Source organism: Phalangium opilio, unplaced genomic scaffold (genome assembly GCF_054372755.1).
Source record: "Phalangium opilio isolate 3A_F unplaced genomic scaffold, DU_Popi_V2 ptg000105l_1, whole genome shotgun sequence".
Classification (NCBI taxonomy): Eukaryota; Metazoa; Arthropoda; class Arachnida; order Opiliones; family Phalangiidae; genus Phalangium; species Phalangium opilio.
Window position 1 is genome coordinate 10,287,111 of NW_028324207.1, and position 24,464 is coordinate 10,311,574.

The 24,464-nt window shown below is 37.6% G+C and overlaps 1 protein-coding gene across 1 annotated transcript in view; it reads left to right on the forward strand.

Moving 5' to 3' along the window:
* LOC149629916 (neuropeptide receptor 15-like) overlaps positions 1 to 24,464 on the forward strand; it is a 37,532-nt gene that overhangs the window by 10,598 nt on the left and 2,470 nt on the right. The window contains exon 3 of the mRNA XM_089851767.1: positions 21,560 to 21,806. Coding sequence (XP_089707893.1) covers positions 21,560 to 21,806 — 247 coding nt within the window. The remainder of the gene's footprint in view (positions 1 to 21,559; positions 21,807 to 24,464) is intronic.

Below are 24,464 nucleotides of genomic sequence, written 5' to 3' on the forward strand. Positions count from 1 at the left end.
GATTGTTTTATTGCCTATATTTTAAACAAGCTAGGTCTATAAACGACACTCATAGCAACATTCAGTCAACCAATAATTATTTGTAGGCCAATAATAGACGTTTTTCAGTTATAGATAATGCCAATTTAGTCCATGAACCCAATTTAGGACTTTGGGAACACGGATCTAGGGTGAAAACAATATACTTAGCCACTTAACCTTTCCCAGGGATAATATTAACGGGATCACAAAATGTGAGTTTATTGAAAAGCTTGAGAGATAAAAATGTGTTATAATAGAACACCTCCTCGGGTTCTGAAAGAAGCTATTTATATATAAATAGCCGAGTCCCTGGAAAAGATGCCCTGTTTCCAAGAATTCGTCATTGTCCTTGGAAAAGGGACCCTTCTCCTATTGTGCAATAAACGACACTTAATATACTCCGAGGAAGCTCGGCTTCGAATTACCATTTCTTTTCCCTATTTCAAGGATAGGATACTATTTTTTATCTGCTTTTGATTACGACATAAGTTAATAATAAATACTCCCTATAAGTCTGACTGACTTATTTGAAACAGAAGATATTTAAATGCATCTTTCATTTTAAACACATCGTTTATAATTAATTAGCTACACCAAAAGTATATAGAATAAAGACCAAAAAGTACACTTCATTAAAAACTCCCAAGCTGCCTTTGGTTAACTGTAGACGGCATGTAAACTACCCTCCTCCAAATTAACCGTCTACAGGAACTAACCAATCAGGGAAGAGCTTCATGACGGAAATAGCTTTATAGAGAGTAGGCCTAGTACTTGATGCTGGCGATTCAAAGGTTCACTTTTGGTACTAGAGCTAGCATCTGAGAACTACTTTATGGGCCTATTCACGGAACGGCTTGCTCCCTGTGCCCTCCACGGCCGGGAAGGTAATCATAGGCAGCAGAGGGGTCGACACTATTCTGTTGGTAAAGGAGTTAGAGCTTCTCATATTTCACGACTCCAGCAAGTTTGAAGGAAGTGTACTTTTTGCTTTTATTTCTATATACCTTTGACTAAAATCAGGCGTGTGAATTTCCTGTCATGAAGACACTGAAATGAAATATCTCCATGATGTTGATATTTTAGAAACTAACATTTTTACAACTTTAAAATTAAAGTAATCACAAAGCTACAATGTTACAGAGCGGGTTGGGGTTCTAGAATAGGATCTTTTTTATAGCAGGCTTAGGGGGACAGGGGTTCACCAACGTCCCAATGTTGAGGAGAACTAAATCAAAAAAATCACTTTTAATATTAGCCTTAATTAGCCCCATTGTTACTGATATTTATTAACCGCATGCTTTACTCAAATTTGGAAATTAGTAAATGGTGACTATGAATTTAGAACAGAAAAACTAAGAAGGAAAACCATTTTCTGAAATATATAAATAAAACCAAAGAAACGTATTCTAATGAAACTTAAAGGGACTGTAAAACAGTCGACGGACCTTTGGAGTTGTTTTTCTTTTGAAAAGTCACCCCGCCCCCATTTGACGTCAGCAGCTTACGTAAAACGCGTCAGAGAATTATTTCACGGTTGTAAAGCGGTTACTCACACTCGGTTCATCTCTCTTGTGATTGGTTGTGAACCGCCCCGCCCCGGCCTTTCCCAAGTCCCCAGTCCCACACATTCCCGAGAGTCCCAGACCCCCGCTGAGTTTGCTAGAACTGTCAACCGTACCAATATAACAAAGCCGCCACTGTGATTGGCCCAATTTGCACAACCTGCCGGATAAGACAGCGCTGAATAACAGAAAAATAGGAAAATTCCTTAACACTACTTTCCCGGAAAGAAGTAAAGTCTTTCGCTTTGCTTACCAAGCTAGGAGCAGCACCTTTTCATTTTTGGGTGCCATCTATCACAGAAAATATTAGTTGGAATAAGCTAACTCTACTTTTAACATGACAAAAGAATTGCACCTCTAATCATTCTTAATAAAATATCAAACTTAATTCTACTAGCAATTTAAAAAAAATTGTCTGCCGACTTCTTTACAGACCCTTCATTTCATCAAATGTTATTGATATCAAAGCTCGATGCAGTTTGGTCAATGCATGCTGTTAACTTACTAGGGTGTAAATATTTATCTTATGTTAATACTTATCGAGGTGGCATTAAGCAATAGGAAGTTGTTAATGAGATGGGAAGTCGAAACGAAAAGAAATTGGGGTTTTTTTTTCTCCCCCGTTTTCAAATTAGGCTTAAATGCTTAATGGAGTCCGTCCTTAATGAAGCTGAAGTGGTTTTCTCATCAACACTCGGCCTGACCATAGAATAACGATCCCTTAACCAGCGTACAACCTTAGCATCTTCCTGTAATCATCGGTGAATCCTTAAAAATAGTGCAGTGTGACCAAAGAAATTAGAAGTGTGGAATCTTCGGAATCATGGTTGTAATGATGTCGATGTGCGGGTCCCTTAGGGGTGGGGCTTATTGAAATCTTCGGTACCAGCTAGGCCTTGGGATGGATTGGGTACTTATAGCTCAGAAAAGGGCCAGTTTTAGCTTAGTCCTCTTCGACAACGTTTGATTGGTTCTTTAGGCTTACAAAACGTCTCGGCTGATATTTAGTTTGAAATTTTGCCACTAGATGCTCCCATAGTCGACGGGTAGAGTTGATTGGGTCTTTATAGCTCAGAAAAGGGCCAGTTTTAGCTAAGTCCTCTTCGACAACGTTTGATTGGTTCCCTAGGCTTACAAAACGTCTCGGCTGTTATTTAGTTTGAACTGTTGCCACTAGATGCTCCCACAGTCGACGGGTGGAGTTGTTGGCTCCCTATATCTCTGAAAAAGGCCAGTTTTAGCTAAGTTCTCTTCGACAACGTTTGATTGGTTCCTGCCTTTGACAACGGTTAAATTGCTGTGTAGACGATTGGTCAGCTTGTAGGGGCGCCACGGTAGCCAACATTTGCTTTAAAGATCCATTGAAAAAGCACGGTATCCTCCTTCAAAAAAAAAAATTCAAAACTACAGCGAAGTCTTCCCAATGTGCTAAAACTGTATCGAAATCATCAGAATTTTAAGAAAGACAAAAATATTGTCAATGGCGTCGTAAAGCAAATTTATTTCGTTTCAAAAATATTGAGTACTATCATAAGTAAATAATACTCCAGTATAAGTTTAACTTGCATTATCGATGCGATACCGTTCACGGAATACCTTTGATTTTCCCCTAGCTGCTTAAAATGTTACAGTCCCATTAATTTGCACATTTTCAACTATTTCAAACCAATCTTAACCTAAAATTTGTCGACATAAAGAATTTTTCAACTAGGTGAGCGAAATATAGCTTGGTCTTTGACCACCTTGTTTTCTCGAAACGAAAAATCCCGTATGTGAACAACAAAGACGTCATATATGACCTGAAAGTTCAAACAACAGAACTTTGATGGACTGATAACTCTGAAGTACTAACGTCTTTGGAGCTTCGGTCTTAAACCCATACGAAGCAGACGATATTTCGCCCCCCTCCTCCCATGTTTGAATTGGGTCTATTTAACGCTACTATATCTTTAAATGCCTTTAACTTATTAATGGTAATTATCATTATCTTATGATAGATAAATAGCAACAACAATTTAAAGTTATTTCGAAACAGAGCGCGAATGAATAATTGCTTATTTCGTCTTTTGAGGAAGGCGTTATCACTTTTAAAAGTAATTAGATATTACCATAAGTTTATAAGATATGTTCCCCATAAGTATGACGCTACCTATACTTCGTAATGCTACTGAGAGACTTCTTACAGCTCGAGCTAGTTCTAGCAGAACGACAAACGAGAATAGACCCAACCAACAAATCTTTTTAATTTTTAACGGCTCAGATAATGTCGTGCTCGGGTTTTGAGGCGAGAAAGGGATAACCTGATTGGCTTGATTGCAATTGCCATGCGCAGAACCTATTTCACCCCAAGAGTCAGACTCTAATCCAATCAGCAAAATATAAGAGATATTTATTTTCGTCGCTCAACGACAGATGGCACTACAGTCAACTTTGTTAGTCACGTGATCCTATCCCTTATAGACGAGACCAATCCAACTTGTTTCTTTGTTGGTTTGGTCTATTGACTACACTCGGTGGTTAATTAATTTTGCATGCAGGACCAAGTTCCATCTAGGTCCTCCTATTTAGTATCTGCATTACTAATTAGGCCTTTGACAGCAGCGCCCCACTCACCAGGCCTCCCTCGCTTTACCTCCTCGAATCTATGACCTACCTCACAAGCTCTCAATATGCTAGAACATATCTTATCAACTTATGATATTACGTACATCAATTCGATAAGCTTCGGGGGGGGGGGAATTCCAAATTAATTAAAAACTAAATTGAAAAGGGAAGTTTTAATTATTTATCTGAAATTCAAGCTGATTAACAAGAGTGAATGAGAGAGCTCTTGATGAAAATGACAATTTTGCATCGAGTATTAGTTTGCCTCAGTTTTGCCCATTATATCAAGTGTGCTTACGAAAGCATCCGACATGAATTTAACCCAGATACCAAGAGTAAATTAACTAGGAGTAAAGAACCAAGGGAATGCAAATTTACAATTTCATATCATATTTTACCACGAAAGTGGTATTATGTCACACTTTTGAGTCTACTTTCAAAATATCAAGTTTTTAATATAACTGAACCAAAGTTTCTATTTTTAAAATCCATTGAACCAAATAACGAAACTCAGTTTCAATATATCAATAATTTCGTCTTGTCGAGCTTGTTCGCCCGTTTCATGACATCACTATGACGTCAGGGGGAAAAAGCGCGGGAATCCTATAGAGTGCTGTCAGTTGTGACGCCAGATCCAAGGTTAAACGTCACGAGTCTGCCTTTAGCAATGGGCGGCCGTGACAGTTACGGTTTTTCTTTACGGGAAAACAGAATGGGTGACGTCACACCGGCGATTCTGACAGCACTCTATAGGCGTCTCGAGTTTCTCGCCAGTCTAAACTCTGGGTCTGATAGCGGAGAGAGTGGCACCATCTCACGTGAAAAATATATCTGTGACGTCAGAGTACGGGAAACGTTTTTGCCTTTCATAAAAAGTAGATTTCAAATAATTTCAGATGAAGCATTTTCAAATGCATATTGCGGCCAAATAACCAGAAATGGGAGAATTAAAATAAAATTGATATTTTTGAATTCACAGTAATTAATTTTATCTTTTGCTATATAAATGAGAGGTTTTTCAAACGAAGCTTTTCATACCCTTTAAATTCACATTTGAGGTTCCCGAATTTTCAAAAATTTGCCTAAATAAAACCACTTCTCAAAAAAGGTTTACAGGGTTGACTTGTATAGATAAAGATTTGACTCATTTCACGTTTTTTTTTTCATCAAGGCTATGAATAAAGTTACCTTAACCAAGAAGCGATATCTAGTTTACTAGGGAGAAGGTATAAGATGCCTAAGTATTCGCCGGGCGCCATAGTCCCTGCAGTCTCCCTTCCAAAATACAAGGGGGGACGTAAAAGGAGAGAGGCTACCGGGCTATTTCGCTGGCTACACTCTCCTCAGTCGGACAAATACAAGTAATTTTCGTACTTATTCGCGTCGCCACGCTGACGTGCACGAGTTTTCAACTCGAACCAATGAGATGCTGCTGCTGGTCTGGTTGTAATTTAGAGGCAGTGGGGGTTGATTAACTCGGTCCGGACAGGCTACGTTTGTTTGGACTGCAGGAGATGCAGAGCTAGATTAGAAATGTGTAGGCGAATTTATACCTTCTCCCTAATAAACTAGATATCGCTTCTTGTTACCTTAACTTAACCCCAATACCCTGAAAAAATTCATTAAATTTTTCAAAAGCGTTGAGATATTTTCAATATCGAAAGTGTATGTTCTTTTATAAAAAGTTCAGTGGAATTCATTTTTAAAATTCCTTAAACGTGTCTTTCAAAATTGAAAACTGCTTCTTAAAGAGTGTAATAGCCGTTAGGAGGCGACACTCTGAGCCTGCGTCATTGTAGATAAATTAGAGTAACAAGTTGGGGAAACCAAAATAAACCTCTCCGAGTACATCGAGACGCAATTAATAGGTTTTCTTAAATAAATAATAAAATAAATAAATATCATTCGTATTAATTATTTTAATCGTCAGTAATTTATCTTAACTATAGTTAAGTCGATTTAAGAAACTTAATTCCTAAAATAATTTTAAACATAGCTATTGTTGACCTTTGAATTCCAGCGTATGCCTCTTTAACATTTTTTTTGCAAATTTAGGGTATATAAGGCGATTGATTCACAGTAAATGATAAGAAAGCCAATTGTCATTGGGAGGCTAGACGTTTCTCGTTACCCTAGCCGATTGCCGCGTTCTTCTAACAATGGGAGTAGAAGCCATAAATTGCTTTCTGCGAAAACGTTTGCAGGTTTGCTCCAATTTGCCAACTTCGAACGCTGTGACAGACATACAGACACGTCCAATCTAATACCTCTCCGTAACGTCATCGTCACCCAGAGAGATAAAAACAAAATATATATTCAATATTGGTACATTTTTTACTATAATACAAAAAGGAGAAGAAGAAAACGGATCGCAACTGCTTGGATCGTCGTGATCCAATAGCGAACTCCTATAGATTGGAAAACCAAAACAAAAACTTAAGAGTCTCGATTTAATTTAGCATAGGGGATGAAATCGGTGAAGGACAACAAAACAAAATGTAAGAACTAAGGCTGCTGCTATCATCAGAGAAACATTTTTTCTTCAACTCTTTTTCGAACTTCCGGTTTTTACTACGCCACGTTGCGCATCGATGAGACGCAGTTTAATTAAATTATAACCAATTTGGTTAAGCCTTGGCACTTCGCGAGCTGTTACACTTACAATATGCTAACGCAGACGCCATTTTGATCGAGACGGAACAAGTTGAACAACGCACCAAAAAATGCCTTCAACAATTCATGAATTAGGCCTAGCGTTAACAAAATAAAACCAACGGAGACGAAACTATTTTATCCCGTTGTAAGATCCAACCAAGGAATCTTTTGAATTTTTATAACGACTCGGATGTCGTTCTCGGGTTTTGAGGCGAGAAAGGGATAACCCGATTGGCTTGATTGCAATTGCCATGCGCAGAACCTGTTTTACCCCAAGAGTCAGACTCTAACCCAATCAGAAAAAAATTGAGATTTATTTTTGTCGCTCAACGATAGATGGTACTACAGTCAAGTTTGTTAGTCACGTGATCTTAACAAGACAATCTGTTTAGTTGTTGGTTATCAAATCAAGGACATAAGCCGAGTTGGAGTGAAATATGAATCATAAACTGTCGGTTTTAGCAATGCAATAAATGAGCTTGTCATGAAGTAACCTAGGTAGCTCTTAGAAAATCTCTAGTGGTGTCATACTTATGGAACATAGCTTATAAACTTATGTTGGAATGAAAATGCATTTTTCTTATGGGTCATGGTTCTTGTATACCCTAATTTAAAGTTTACGAGTGGTCTATTAATATGGTCATTCATTTAAAATCGGTTGATTATTTTCAAGTAGTTTTAATAAAGATTGTTCTGGGAATTGGTAGGTATAAATCTCTAATTTCATAATTCAAGAAATAATTGATTATTATTCATGGAGTTATATTTGAGCTCGGTCAATAAAGGTGAACCTTTCGAGAGAAAAGTTTTTGTCCTCCACGGTGCTTTCCTTTTTTTATTAGAGTTTTTCAAGTCTTTTGTTCCAAGTCTCTTCACCGGGACAAAGAAGGAAGAGGGGGTTCAACTTTTCTTTTGTCTTCTCCAAAATTAGTTTAGCCAACGAAGCGGACGAACTCGAGACGTTTTTTAACTACCAACTATTATCATAGGTGCATTGCATATTTGGTGATCATGTTTGATTTCCTACCTTGATGAGTTTGCTCCCACTATCACACAATGAGCCTTCGGGTTTTGTGAAATGTCATAGGTGGGTAAGTCAGAAAATAAACGTCTAAAAATCATGGTATTTGAAAGTGGATGTTTGCAATTGGGAGTTTCGTAGAACCTTGGAGGAACCAGCTTGACTGGAGGTGAAAAGATGGTGGTCTGACTTGCTGGGCACCAGCATAAGTTACCCACTATGGCTGCGTTCAGTAACGCTCAACGGAGGTCCATTATATCTATGAAGCTTAAAAAGTTATGGGGTTTTAAAGCTTAAGCATTGGCTAAGCTACTGGTCAGAATTCTCTCTTATTTCGGTTAGCAGGCCCTTGCATAAACATTTCCATGAACAGTAAGCAGACGACACAACGTAAAGTTTGCAAAAAACCGTTCAGTAGCCTAATAAGTCACATGACGTCACGTTGATCAACGGAGCTTAACGCGTTTGGTCTCCGATGAGCGTTACTGAACGCAGCCTATGCTTTAGTTTACTTGGGCCTAAGATTGCAGCGCCATCTATCGCATGCCTCAGCTTTTAGTCACAATGTATGTGTGAACATGAATAAAACTCGAATTTGACCACTAGATGCCACCTGAGGAGTAGGCCCACGCTAACGCAAAGTATGCCGGGTGTTTTAAACTACCAACTATGGGTGCAAGACCTCTCAGTAATGGGTTTAAGCTTTTACCCCCCAGTCAAGTTGGTTTCTCCCAGGTAGAAGTTGACAGGGATTTTTTTTAATAAATATGTATAAATTACATGCACAGAAAGTTGGTCATAAAATTTATATAAAGTCCTGACTGACTGACTGATAATCAACGCCCAGCCCAAACCGCTTGCCCTAGAAGGCTGAAAATTTGCAGAAACGTTACTCGTAAGTAAGTAGGCGCGTACTTAGAAAGATTTCCCCCAATACGCCGCCATCTTAAAAAATGGTGCTCAGAATTGTAAAAAATCTTCTCTGCGCAACAAAGTCCGCGCGTTTCAACCGATTTCGCAAATATTTAGTACGCACCGCTTTCCTTTAACCTCAAGACGGGCTGAATGGTATTTTGGGTTCGATTTGTCGCCGTCTTTTTAAATGGACGCCAGAAACTTGGAAACCTTTCTTTATGGAATAATATCCGCCTGAAATGTGATAAAAAATGCATCCCTAGGGAGGGGCTGACGGGCAACGCCGAGTGCCTTAATTCGCTCCTAGGGTACGGCTACAAAAATATTAGTCGAATCAGTAAAATCTACCACCCATTCTTTATATAATTTTGTTGGAAGTTCTTATTACACGCGAGTGACGCCAAGAGTAACAGCATTAAGATATAAATCACAACAACATATTTAAGGGGTCAGAACATAGGCAAGAAAATTAACACCACCATTGATGTTATTGAAATTATCCCTACGCAACGATTTGTTCAATTTTGGGCAACCAGGGTCACGAGAGACCACACTCTAAATTAATATGGTCACTTAACTAAAGATGGACATTATCACTGGCGAGCACCCATTGTTGGTATTGTCCGACCATTAACGACCGAGTCTCATTTCCCGAATATCGCAATTCCCTCTCGTTCTCTTTCGGGACACGGTAAACAAATGGATCTTGTTAGTGTGTACTCCCTTGGTTCATCCATCAAAATGTTTTATTTTAATACGTCGTTAATAACCGGTGGTACGCTCGAAACTAGAAGCGACACTTTGTCTCCATTAACAAAGGGTTAGGTTTTAAAATTAATTTCCCTACACAGTCCATAATAATACGGAAATAATGGTAGCTACAGAAGTATATAATACTCCCTTCTTCGAGAGAGAAGTGTACCTACCACAAAGCGAGCGCGGTAATTGTAACTTGATTCTTACCAACATCATTTTACCAGTCTGGGAAATAGCACACTTCCTCTGGTCCAAAAACCAGTTTATTAATTGCTTGGACTAGTTTTTTAATTCAAAAAATGAGGGTTACTGGCCCTCAGGACCAGTTTATTAATTTTAAATCTATACGAGAACAAAGGTGGGGACCAGTCCTGAGACCAGTTTATTATTTAGGACACTAGAGGGGTCACTGGTCCCAAGGACTTGTTTAAAAGTTATCCGTATTTCCCAGACTGCTTTACATTTCGAGTGCAAAAGGTTACTAAACTGAATCACATCATACGCTATAAATAGTTCACCCTCATCATTACTCTATAGACCCTACCAAAACAAATCTTTTGAATTTTTATAACGGCTCAGATTTTGTGCTCGGGTTTTGAGGCGAGAATAGGGATAACTTGATTGGCTTGATTGCAATTGCCATGCGCAGAACCTGTTTCACCCCAAGAGTCAGAATCAGACTCTAACCCAATCAACAAAGTAAGAGATTTATTTTCGTCGCTCAACGACAGATGGTAGGTACTACAGTCAACTAGCTTTGTTAGTCACGTGATCCTATCCCTTAGATCATGGAGACGAAACCAAGCCAACTTGTTTATTTCCGTTGGTTAGGTCTATTAGCGTTGCTTAACTATTAGCCAAGGCGCATGCGCTTGTGCAGATTTTTGTCCCACGTCAAGACAATCAAGGTTTGTGCCTATTTGATTGCTGAGGATTTAGTAAATACCAAACAGTTATAGAATTCACCCTAGCACGATGCGATGCATGCCCATGTGAACTTAATTTGATGAGCGGGAGAGCATACAAAATGGTGCCATGAGCCCGGGAAGAATCATGTTACAAAATTCAAGTACTAAGAGGATACAGAGTGGCATCCTTCTTGTATTATCCCCTTCTGGTAGCACGTACTATTCCTAGTGTAATACGTGCAAAGGTACTTACCCTATAGTTATAGTAACGGCATCAAAGTATCTTGGCCCTACAATGTCCTTTATCTAGGGTTGGTTGTTCCTAAAAGAGTGCGAGGACCGAAGTACCATGGGTTCTAATGGGAATCGATTTTGAGTCGAAAATGTAACTCCTGTCACTGATTTTGCCATAATGCCTGTATTGTCTTTAAGTTTCGGCTACTATAGATTATAGTATATATATATATATAGTCTAGGTGTTAATTGGAGTGGAGTTGATTAATTGTTCTAGTTTTTTCGACTTGGGAGAGCTATCTTAGGCGGACGGAAACACCACGGACTCGAGGTTGATCATAGTGTGTCGTTTATCGCCAACTAAATGATTTCGAGTTGTTAACTCAAAAATTTACTTCATTTATTAAAATTATAGAATAAGTTGTTGCTTGATTCTCTTTTTAAACTCGACTGATCGTGAAAATCATTTTTCTTTTCATGAAAGGGAACGCACCCTTCAACATTCATTTTTTGTTAAGTCTAGTTTTATCAATAGGCCTATTTCCAATCGTTAATTTTTTCGATTAACTTTTTTAATTACTTATGAATTATTTTTTAGTCCAGATGTTTTATTATTACACATTTAGATATTTTTAGATTAATCTTAAAGGGAAGGTGAAGTAGAAAATCAAGTTATTTTTATCGATTCTTCTACTAATTATAAGAGCAGTCTGCATAGTGAAACATTCAGGAAATACTTCCGAATGATTTTAAAATTCAAATTAGGTTCAGATTTTAAGGATAATTTTAAAGAAGGTCCTCCGACCAATCGCGTAACGCCTTGCCTTCCTGTTAACAAAATTCTCGTGGCACGCTCCATGTCTCCCGCCACGATTATCACGTCGCGCACGAATTTTATCAAATCTCGTGATAACTTTCATTCGACACGGAATAAGTCATTCGCATCTTGAACAAAGGCACAAGAAAACAGAAATCAACCCACATAATCTTTCCTTAGGGGAAAACCAAATTGACTGCACGTCAGATTCTAACCAATAACATTAATATTTATTAAACTAGTTCTAAACGTATATATAGAACCAGAACATCGTATATTGAGTTCTAAATGAAATATCTCGGGCATGCGCAGGAATTACAACTAATGATCAAACGGGGATTTGAGAAATAACACAGTATCTGACAATGCCAGTAAAAAGTCCTTTTAAGGCCCATGCAGACTGTCTTGACTAAAATCTTGCGTTCGTGTCGGTGAAGTCGTATTGCTCGCCTATTTAGACACAGGTCATTCAAAGACTACGTAATAGATTCGCGGGCTTAGTTTGAAATTGTTCAGAATCGTCGTGGGTTGCAGTGTCGAGATGGCGCCATCTCGTTAGTGCCTTTTCTTTAGTCGTAGCCCGCTCAATCATGCGCAGCTGACGAGTGATTGAGTGAGTTACGCATTAGCAGACGATATATGAGAAGTTTTAGGATTCTTAGCGTTAGCGATTTTTGTCATTGTGAATTCGGATATTTTAGTATTCAAAATTCTTGGCTAAACCTCTCCAAGTCGAGGCGAGAGGCTATCTACGCAATTAAGAGGGTTTTTCTTAAAAAATTAAATAAATATAATTGATATTACATATTTTAATCGTCAGTAATTTACCTTAATTCTAGTTAAATAGTTTTAAGAAACTGTATTCCTAAAATCATCTGAAACATAGCTATTGTTGACCTTTGAATTCAAGCGTATGCCTCTTTAACAATCTTTTGGAAATTTAGGGTATATAAGGCGATTGATTCACAATAAATGATAAGAATAGGAACAATTGCGTGAATCTTTGGTGGAAGCCCTAGCTGCTATTGGGAGGGGCTGGACGTTTCTCGTAACCCTAGCCGATCGCCGCGTACTTCTTAACCCTAACGATGATAATGCTTTCTGTGAACAGCGAACGGCGTCCGGATATTGCCAAAATGCTTGCTCCGATTTGCCAACTGCGAACGCGGTGACAGACACACACGCACAAACACACAGACACGTCCAGATTAATACGTCATCGTCACTCCGAGTGGTAAAAATCCCGATATACGAGACTTGTTTTAATTCGTCCAGTCTCACGTCGTAATGAACGTACCGACGCTACCGTAACGAATCATTTAACTAGGCGAACCATTAAGAGATCATAAGATGATTTTACTCTAGTCTAAATGGGCCTTTGAATGTTAATGTGTACTGAATCTATTACGTCGTCGTTTACACTACATCATTTATCTATGGGGCATAAAGGTTGGAGCTGGAGTTGGGTTGGGTAGGTTATGGGTCACGTGGGATCAAGTTGATATGAGAAAACGCGCGTGTAGAGGTTGTTGGCTAATCCTTTCTCGCGCCAGCAGTCTTAAGCCTTAGCCTTCGGGGACTCGGGAACCGAACAAACGTTTGTCTTCGCTGTAGCAGCAGAGTTAAACATTGGATAGACGCGAGTTTAACCGCCGGATATCTTAAGGCCCATTTACACGCACGATTGTAGTTCGTAACAAGTCACGTAAATAAAATTTGCTTATTAGCTAGGTGTGGCTGGGGGCGTGTTAGTTTCGTATGTGCTAACGAAATTTGTATTATTTTAAAGAGAAAGAGAATTTTAATGGTTAATTTTAAATAAGTACCTCTGACCAATGGCGTAACTCCCTGCCTTTTGGTTAACAAAATTCTTGTGGCACGCTATAAATCTTGCGCCACGATTGTCACATCGCGGGAAATTTGTATCAAATCAAAAATATTTTTCATTCGACACGGAGCGTAGCATTAGAATTTTGTTAAAAAAAAGGCAAGGAGTTACGCGATTGGCCGGTGGTACTTATTTAGAAGTATCCATGAAATCTATAAAAACTAATTGTAATTTTAAAATAATAAGAAAACTGTATTTCCTGAATGTTTCACTATGCAGATTGGTCTTATAATTAGTAGAAGAAACGATAAAAATCACTTGATTTTCCATTTCACCCTCCCTTTAAAAAAAGCATTTTAAATTAAACTTGCCCTTTGCCGGTGAACGTACAGGATATTGCTTCTTCCTCTATAGAAGCGTACTTCTAATAACAAGCAATACATTTAATTCCATGAAAGCTGCAAAGTTTACTAACATTAATTTTTATTAGCTAGAATAAACACCTTAGTTTTATTACAATACGCAGAAGTAAGATGCGACTAGAAGTAAAGAGCTCTAGCATTGATCCTGGCACTAGTGAACAAATTTGAAGGTTTTACGCCGCTTCCATCCCCGCGCCTACACTAGAGAGAAAAAAAAATTGGTCGAGTTTCAAATAATTTCCTACCCTGTTACCCTCAACCTAAAGCCGCCGCGGAACACGGACACGGGTGCTTGAATCTAGTTCGGCCGTCTACCACCGCCCGAGAGCGTCTCACGTTTTGGAGGGAAAATTGAGAAACCGCTACTAGAGGGCCAACCGTTGGTGCGTTATCAAGAATATTCACTTTCGCCAAGTGAAGAATTTGGTCACCTCCATACTTCTAGTCTCACCTTACTTCTGTTATACGCTACAGTGCGTTGCCCTGGAGTTTTAACAAAGTGGAAACTGAAAAGAGTTTCCCATCTAAGTTGACACTAAACGGAACGAGCCTTAATTTCCCTTGTGTTGCTCATATCAAACTTACAGTTTAATCAAATCTTGAAGTTGTACTTGTGCATAATGAACAAACAAATATAACTAATTTTCTCTAATATACACGGTTTTTCTGATTAGGAGTTGAGTAAAAAAATGTACGCTCTACCCTTCACAGCGCTATTTAATTACTATTACTACATAATCAGTATAGAAAATCATAATGGTTAGCCCCTCGGATTACATTCTGAAACAGTCGGAATCTCACGTTTCAAAAATTCAATTTAGTTAAGCAAATGAAAAATCTAAAAAAAGAATTTGGAAACTATAAGAGGATTACTAAAGCGTGGCTGCCTAAAGTTCTGCCGCTTTGTTTCATCTCAAATTTAATTTGAAGGTAATAAAAAGGAATTTAGTTTTACAATCTTTAAAGAAAACCGAGCTACTCAAAACTATGCATGGCGATCCTTTGTGAACGTATCAAATTAGTTTCCTTCTATGAAACAAGAGACGATTTAAGAAAATTCTCTTTCTACGAGAACGATTTAAGAATGGCCCCAATGAGGTAGAAACTATTCTGTTGCAGTAGGTTAACACAAAGTTGTCTGTAAATGCTTTTATCCGAGGGGCTAGTCATTTTCTAATATTTTTAACACCTGATTACTGATTTCTGAATTTCTATGTGAATTCCGTTGATTATTGAATGAACTCCTTTATTTCTGTGATTACGATTTTTTAGGTGATTTCAATAATCTTTACACTGATTTCCCGTTATTGCCCCTGATTTTCGTTTGAGTTCCAATGAATCCAGGTGATTTTTTGGTGAATGCCGTGATTACCACTGGATTTTTCCTGAATTACAGATGAATTCAGTGATTATTTCTATTTCAACTGATTACGATTTTACTTTTGGATTTTCGAATTTATCAACTGATTGTGCGTGATTATTTCACGAAACTTGTGATTACCGAGGTGATTACAAGTAAATCATGTGATCATTTCTGATTTTCTCGAGATTTCAAGTGATTTCCAGTGATTATCGGAGATTTCTGATTACCTTTGATTACCCACAAAAATAAATGTGATTACTGATGATTTTCTAAGAATTACATAGAAATCTACAGTTTTGTACACCTGATTATTCAAGTGACTAACCCCTCGGTAATTGGCTAAGAAGGGCTACAGACGAACCAATTGCCATTCAGTCCGACTATTCCTCCCCCGTTTGTTGTAGTCCCACCCGACCTGAGCTGTGACACAGTTAGCGCGCCTAGTATTACTATCTGATTACGTATCCTACCCTCTATCATCCTTGCTCAAACGTTTCCGACTAATAACAGAACTTTTGAAAATAATTTTATTTCGTCATCGCAATTATGCAATTAAGAAATCTCGTAATCGTAACTGAATCACTATTTGGCTGTTTTTGTCGTAGTCAACACCGTTTAATCAACACTTTAAAAATGGACTGGAACCAATGGTCATTGGCATTGGTGGCAGACCGACTAAATCCGCTCATGGGTAATTATGTGTAGGAAAAACATGGTTCCATTTGACGCATTTATTATTTTATACGTTCTTTTGATTAAAAAAGAAAATTTTGTAAGTTGGCGTGTCCCTTTAAGCGTCTGTTAACCTTAATATCGAGAGGGTGAATTCAGGAAATACCTCCAAAAGAGTCCAAAAAATTTTAAAATTCAAATTATTTTGAGATTTCATATATAATTTGCAATTTGCACCTCCGACCAATCGCGTAACGCCCTGCCTTTATTGTTTTTAAAATTACAGTGGTACGCCCAATGTCGAACGAAATTTTAGCGCCAGATTTGATAAAAATTGCACGTGATGAGACACTGCAGGTAATTTTTCTCAGTTTCGGTAAAAAATATTAATGAGAATTACAAAGTTGAACACTTGCCGTATAACTTTTTCTTACTCGCGTTCTAAGAAAGCGTACTAAGAAATTTATTTCAATTATATAATAATATTAAAATTTAAATTTTCCATACTACAGAAATTCCTCGGTCTAATCTAATCTTAATGTAGTATTGGCACACCGTGTTAATAAACCATTGAGAATAATGCAGTCAAAAGCGGGGAGCCGATATTACTCGGTAGAACGATATGGTTCAGAATTTTAAATTTCAATTAGTTTCCACATGAATGAAAACGATGAATTTTTATTGGAAAATTCATATCCTAGGGAAAGCCGGGCGGAATAATACATGTAAAGGGAAAAAGCAGTTCTTACGAGAGAGAATTTAGAGATGGACTAAATATCTAAACCAGTTTTAATTTCCCTCGCGGCTAGGACACAATGATTTTTGCCGAACATGGAAATTAGAATATTTTAAATTTTATATGAAAGGAAATGAAAATTTTGTGGGAGAGTTCAAATTTGCATATAGATACAGTACCACTTCCCATAATTTATATCGGCATCTTATCATGAAAGATTGCGGTTCATTTATGGGTATCAATTTAGGGGGTGCAATGCATTGTGTTTGAACATGGTGTTATATTTGATTTACGAAACATTGTAGTGCATTTAATGCAGGGGTCAATTGCATAGAGTAGTGGCACTGCATATTAATTTCTCATAGAACATAACGTTGCCAAAGGTAGGGAGGTGCCATATAGTATTTAAATTGTGCGAGTTTCCTTCAGAGTTAAAAAACCCGGTTTTTTTAAAAAAGCCCTACCCATCGGGTTTTATTGGGTTTTTCTGTGTTTTATTGCGTACTTGGTTATTTTTTTTTTTTTTTGAGTTTTTTATCATTAGCAGCTGTGTGCGTGGTAGAAATTGTCAATCAAACGTAACTGTTTAAAAAAAGTCTTAAAATGTTTCATAAAAAATAATAAGTAATATTAAATGGCCGTACTTTTGAAGTTGAAACAACGGTATGTTCCCATTTTCCCCAATCCCATACCAAAAGCAATATTTTGCCCAAAAGATTTTTTGTCCCATTTCGCCCAAAACATTTTTTTCCCATTTCGCCCAAGCCCAGAAGTTGAGATTTAATTTTAGCCTATAGAAATAAAAAAGACCTAGAAAAAATTAGGGGTCATTCCTATTATAGAGGCCGTTTTCAATAGTCGTAAAATTTTTAGTAGGATGGTAGTAAAAATAGTAGTATTCCCCCTACGAGGAAAAGCGGAACCTATGATGGAGAAAATAGTATGAATTGCTACATTGTGCCGACTAACCAATTGCCGCCATTTCCAAAATATTGCTGACTAACCATAAATTTCCGCCTTTTCCAAAAAATTACTGTTTACAATTATCAACTTCCAAAATATAATAACCTTTCTAGAATTATAATATGCCTTTTCCAAAATATTACTGTTTACAATTATCTTCTTCCGAAATAAAATAACCTTTCTCAAATTATAATATGCCTTTTCCAAAAAATAACTGTTTACAATTATCTTCTTCCGAAATAAAATAGCCTTTCTCAAATTATAATATGCCTTTTCCAAAAAATAACTGTTTACAATTATCTTCTTCCGAAATAAAATAACCTTTCTCGAATTATAATATGCCTTTTCCAAAAAATAACTGTTTACAATTATCTTCTTCCGAAATAAAATAACCTTTCTCAAATTATAATATGCCTTTTCCAAAAAATAACTGTTTACAATTATCTTCTTCCGAAATAAAATAACCTTTCTCAAATTATAATATGCCTTTTCCAAAAAATAACTGTTTACAATTATCTTCTTCCGAAATAAAATAACCTTTCTCGAATTATAATATGCCTTTTCCAAAAAATAACTGTTTACAATTATCTTCTTCCGAAATAAAATAACCTTTCTCAAATTATAATATGCCTTTTCCAAAAAATAACTGTTTACAATTATCTTCTTCCGAAATAAAATAACCTTTCTCAAATTATAATATGCCTTTTCCAAAAAATAACTGTTTACAATTATCTTCTTCCGAAATAAAATAACCTTTCTCAAATTATAATATGCCTTTTCCAAAAAATAACTGTTTACAATTATCTTCTTCCGAAATAAAATAACCTTTCTCGAATTATAATATGCCTTTTCCAAAAAACAACTGTTTACAATTATCTACTTCCGAAATAAAAACCTTTCTCGAATTATTTTTCTATCCTGGTAAGAGAATTGTAAACTGATACAGCCTGAAGAATAGTACAATATTTAAGTGTACTTTTTAAAAAAAAAGTCATAAATACGCGCCGAGTTTATTAAAGCAGTGGAAGGCACGGATCGAGAGGATATTGTAAGGGAAATTAATAGCCAATGTTTCTGTTTTGGGGGAAAAATATTTTGGGACAAATGAGTTTGGGAGAAATGGGAATTGGGGAAACTGTTTTTGGGTGAAATGGGGGAGAATCGAAACAACAAATCTCTTCAAAATGAAATTATTCTAGCATTCAAATTAATCAAAATTGAACATCTTAGTGATGTGTTTTATTAGGTGTGTTTTTAGTGGGTTTTTGTGGTAGGTAAAACCCAATGAAACCCGCGGGTTTTTTTTGGGGCTGGGTTTTTTTTAATTCGAACCCTGGTTTCCTTAGGGGTGATTTGTAGTGCGTTTAAGTGGTTCAAATGTCCATAGGGAGGTGTTATCAAAAGCAACATTACGACGATAATTATGATATGCACTGAAAAAAATGTGTTCGTTAATATAGGTTATACATCATTTCTGCCAACCCAACTTGTTAAGTAATTTTATTGACAATGAATACTAGTTGTTGACAGAGGTAGTCAACCTCTGAGGTGGGTGAGAGGGAAGAACCAATAAGATAGAGCTACTGAAATGATTTAAGAGTCTATCAGAACTAGCTAACGTTCCTCTTTCCTGCAAAATCCCTATCTTATCTATAACAAACCATTTGGCTTTACTCAAATGGGAAGCGTCATACATTTTATTCTTATGACACTTATCTGAAACTATAAGAAACTGTCGAGAAGAACAAACGGGAGAAAACTCAAATTTGAATACAAAAAATGATGATAAAACGCCTAGAAATCGAGTCCTGTAAAGATATGGGACATAGATTTCATCACATCATAAGTTAATAAGTGATATGTTCCATAAGTATGACACAACCAATACTTCGTAATGCTAGAGACTCAGTGAGAGCTAGTTCGAGAACGACGGAAGCGAGATTTCTTTTGCAAGACTTCCATCTAGTCCTTTTTAGTCTGTACTAAGCCTTTGACAGCGAGTCACCAGGCGAGAATGTGACGTTTCACCTACGTCACTTCATGGCAAGCTCTCATTAACCAGTGAAAAACTTATAATACATATCTTATGAACTTATGATCACATGAAAAGACTGCATCACGAACCAACCACGATGTAACCTAACATATAAACTATACAATAATAGTGTAGTGTTGTTTTCCATTTTTTTGGATGTAGGCCTACCCATGTCATGAATAATGCATTTGTATTCCTTTTTCCATTGTTGAAAACCGAAAAATATTTCGACTTACATTTTTGCCTCGAGCTTTTTAGGTGGTTTCAACAACTGGATCATTTAACTAAATCGAGTTAATACAGTAAAAGTAGAATAATATGTAGCGAAGGTGGCTACATTTTTCTAACCTCTCCTAATGTTACTGCATTGTTTCGAAAATCATGAACCAAAATTTTCTTCAGTATAAACGTAATATTTATTGAGTAGTTTTCCCTAATATTTTATGCTTATCTAAGTTCTCTTGGGTATTTAAGGGAAGTGTAAAGGCCTATTCAGACGATCCAACTAAAGGCCTATTCAGACGATACAACTTATTGACTCATTTAGATGAGTCAACTTGAGTTGAGTAAACTATTTGGTTTGTGTGAATTAACAGAAGTTGGTTACACAAGTTGAACGACCAAATTATAAATTGATCACTGACCAATTTTTGTTTGACCAATCTAGTTCAGTCGAAAGTTTCATCGTCTGAATAGGCCTTAAATAAACGCAATATTTATTGAGAAGTTTTCCCTAATATTTTATCCTTTCGTAAGTTCTTTTGGGTATTTAAAGGATGTGTAAAGGCACTTTCAGACGATCCAACTAAAGGCCTATTCAGACGATACAACTTATTGACTGCATTTAGATGAGTCAACTTGAGTTGTGTAAACTAGTTGGGTCATGTGAACAGAGGTTGGGTACACAAGTTAAAGGACCAAATTAAAAATATCTCACTGACCAATTTTTGCTTGACCCATCTAGTTGAGTCAAAAGTTTTATCGTCTAAAAAGGCCGTAAATGACTCAACTAGATGAGTCAAAAAGTAAACTTGCACAACTTTTGAATCGAAAGTTGAGTAAATCATTCCTTTTCGCACCACCATTTTTACCCCCAAATGGAACTTTGTAAGCGCCACCTACCTTGGAACTTTCGAAGTAACCCAGGGGTGAAAAAAGTTTTTTATATATCAGATCAAAAAGTTGAATCAGCAAAAATGGGATCACTAATTCAATTTTTCCTAGCCAACTACTTTTTGACTCAGCTCGATGGGTCAAAAAGTTGAATCAGCAAAAATGGGATCACTAATTCAATTTTTCCTAGCCAACTACTTTTTGACTCAGCTCGATGGGTCAAAAAGTTGAATCAACTTGCCCTTGAACTTTTGAAGGGAAAAGTGAAGTAAATCCTTCCTTCTCACACGATTAAACTTTTACAGCCAAATGGAACTTTTTAAGCGCCACCTACCTTGACACTTGCGAAATAAGCCGCGAAAAAGGCGTTTTTTTTGTAATTCATTTTGATTGGCTGAAGAAATGAAATTAAACAGTTGAGTCAGCAAAAATTGGATTACTGATCTAATTTTTCCTAGCCAAATTTTTTTGGTGACTCAACTCATCCAGTGGCGTCTATTCACACGCGATCCAACTAGTTCATCCAACTCGAGCGTACCCATCAAGCGTCTGGAAGAGCCTTTATTATGATGGTACTTTTAAAATAAGGGTTTCAAAAAACCATTTTAATACTTTAACCTTGGTGTCGCAGGGGGTCAGAATACGAAATTCAATGAATCATAACTCTAGCTAACTAACAGATCCAGGCAAATCCTTCAAGCGTAGCATTTACGTCATCTGCATAACTTAATTAATCAGAGTGGGCTCGAGATCATGATTAGAGAGACGAAGTATTTGACAACATGGTCTGCGCTGCTCAAATGACTTAATTTCCTATCTCGTTCCCACCGTTATTAATTACATATCTTTGTATTTGTATTATAATTACAATTCACGATTTAAATATATTACTTCCTGAATTATTTAATTTAAAGTTCTTTTATCTCACACACAGGTACGTGGCTATAATTCACCCAATCAAGGCTCACATCCTGTGTTCTCGCGCCCGTATTCTGGTGATCATCGGCATCATCTGGCCGTCGGCCATGTTGTGCGCCAGCCCCAATATATTTTACCACACATTATTGGTGGTGGCCCCGAGTTTCATTCCATGCGTCGTACAGTTCCCTCAACCTTCGCACACATTCTTCTTCAAATACGCCGAGTTCACGCTTTTCTACTTAATACCTCTTGTTATTCAGGTAAACAAACATCATATCCAATTTCAAAATGTAAATGCAACCTGTCACGCCATCTATTTTATCAAAAGGGCAGTTGCTGTTTGAATAGGCAACTTAGAATAGAGATACTTGTTGATCCAAGGAGGATGTATGAGAGCGGAGACTCGTTACCACCAGAAGTAAGAGTTAACCAAATTCTTCACTTGGCGAAAGTGAATATTCTTGATATCCACACCAACGCACTTGGCCCTGTGGTAGCGGTTTCTCAATTTTCCCTCTCTCCAAAACGTGAGACGCTCTCGGGTGGTGGTAGACGGGGGCCGAACTAGATTCAAGCAGCACCCGCTTCGTCCGTGTAAACCCCCGGCTGTAGCTTGAGGGGAACGGGGGTTGGAAATGTTTTTGGAACTCGTCCAATTTTTTTCTCTCTCTCTAGTGTAGACACTCGCGATGGAAGCGGTGGCATAAAATCCTCTTAAATTTGTTCACTAGTGCCAGGATCTACTACCAATGCTAGAGCTCTTTACTTCTAGTCCCTTATCTTACTTCTGATACCACGTACAGTACCGCGCAACTTCGACGCGCAATGCTATGGTAAAGGCGCACGCGCGTTGTTGGAAGCGTGGGATATTCAAATTTATAATGAAGCTCATGAGGTTAGAGCAAGGAGGCTTGAACAAACGCATGCGCGAGAATGTACGCTCACTCTCCTGCCTTGAGGGGTGGGTAGTGGTAACCATGATAACCGGGGAACGGCACAGTACCGTTTTAGGAACCGGGGGACTACTAGTGCATTTTGTCTGAGACTCGTCTCCGAGTCTCCCCTCTTATGTATTCTCCTTGTTTGATCTAATGGTCTTGGGCATGGTTTAATCTTGTGTTACCATCTACCATTTCGGAAATTACATTCAGAGAAACCAACCCACAGATAAGAAGCACCGTTAGAAGCGAACTGGGGCTCCGTCTGGTGTTGCTTCTTACTGGTTTTAAAATTGATTTTACTTAAAGTTAAATGCTATAAAGGAAAATAAACCTGGATACAATACGAGCTATTAGAAGGAAACCTGACCCATTTTAAATCCAAGTAAACTAACCTTTCCTAAACTTGAACTATGGAGGAAAGGATCAGGTTGACTGACGGCTTGGTTCTTTATGGCATCATAAGATTATAAGTGATATGTTCCTTCCATAAGTATGAAACTTGCTATACTTCATAATCCTAGAGACTTACTGACAGGTAGTTCGAGAACCACGCGATAATTGACTACACCCAATTTTGCAGTCCATCTCCCTATTTAAGGTGGAATTCATAAACGTCGGACGCAACGCAATTTAGTACAGGCGAAGGCAGGGCGTCGTGCGTAAACTTCCTGCGTTTCCACCTTTAGTCTGCATTACTAAGCCTTTGACAGCGCCTCACCAGGCCTTGGAGGAACCCTCTGGTTCATCCAATACTAGGCGTCACTACCACGGGAATCTATGACGTTTCACCTACGTCACTTCATGACAAGCTATCAGTAACAAGCCATAAACTTATGGAACATATCTTAAGAACTTATGATGGCACTTTCTTAACAAACCTTTGGTTTGGTTTCGCCCAACCTTTCCGACGAAAACTCGACCAATTTTGCCATAAACTAAGCTACTCATACACTACCATAATCAGAAGTAAGATAAGGGACTGGAAGTAAAGAGCTCTAGCATTGGTACTAATAGATCCTGGCATTAGTGAACAAATTTGAGAGGATTTTATTCGCCACTTCCATCGCGCCTACACTAGAGAGAGATAAAAATTGGTCGAGTTCCAAAAACATTTCCTACCCCCTTCTTTCCCTGAAGCTAAAGCCAGGGGTGTACACGGACGAAGCGTGTGCTGCTTGAATCTAGTTCGGCCCCCGTCTACCATCACCCGTGAGCGTCACACGTTCTGGAAGGGGAAAATTGAGAAACCGCTACCACCAGAGGGCCAACCGTTGCTGCGTTATCAAGAATATTCACTTTCGCCAAGTGAAGAATTTGGTTACCTCAGTACTTCTAGTCTCATCTCACTTCTGCCATAATATATAGTTACCTTCCAAATTATGTGTTAGTATTTTTACACAGAGAAGCTGCCCAATGACACATTTCAAAGAAAAATGAAAGAGTGGTAGACTAGTGGCAGCAGTGTTAGCTTCCCTTAGATTTTAAAGAAGTGAAAGGCAAAGAATTGCCGTGTAATATTACATCAAAACTTTGCCCAGAAAAAAAAATATAAAAAACTTTCGATGGATTCTTATTAGAGAATGGATAGAGAATATTTTTTTAAAACGTAACCCTGTTTGACAGCCCTGGAAAATTGGCTCCATGACGTGTGACAATTTTATCAAAAAATGGATCCACGGGTAGACCTGCTTTACCGGATTTAATAACAAATTTTTGTCAAAGGGAGTTAGAGGGACCCGTAGTTTCTTCCTTTTTGAAAAGTAGTGCCTAAAATAGAGTCAGGTGTTTCAAGTAACATCTGATGTGTGATCCAAGAACGTTATATAATACTTCAAACCAAAGGATTTTGGTGGACTGGTAAATTGAAGCCCCCTGTAATGTCTTTGGGATCACATACCGGGGTTACGTCTTAACCCTACTCTAGCAGACGACACTAAGGCACTCTTTTGAAAAAGATCTATTTAAAGTCAATGAATC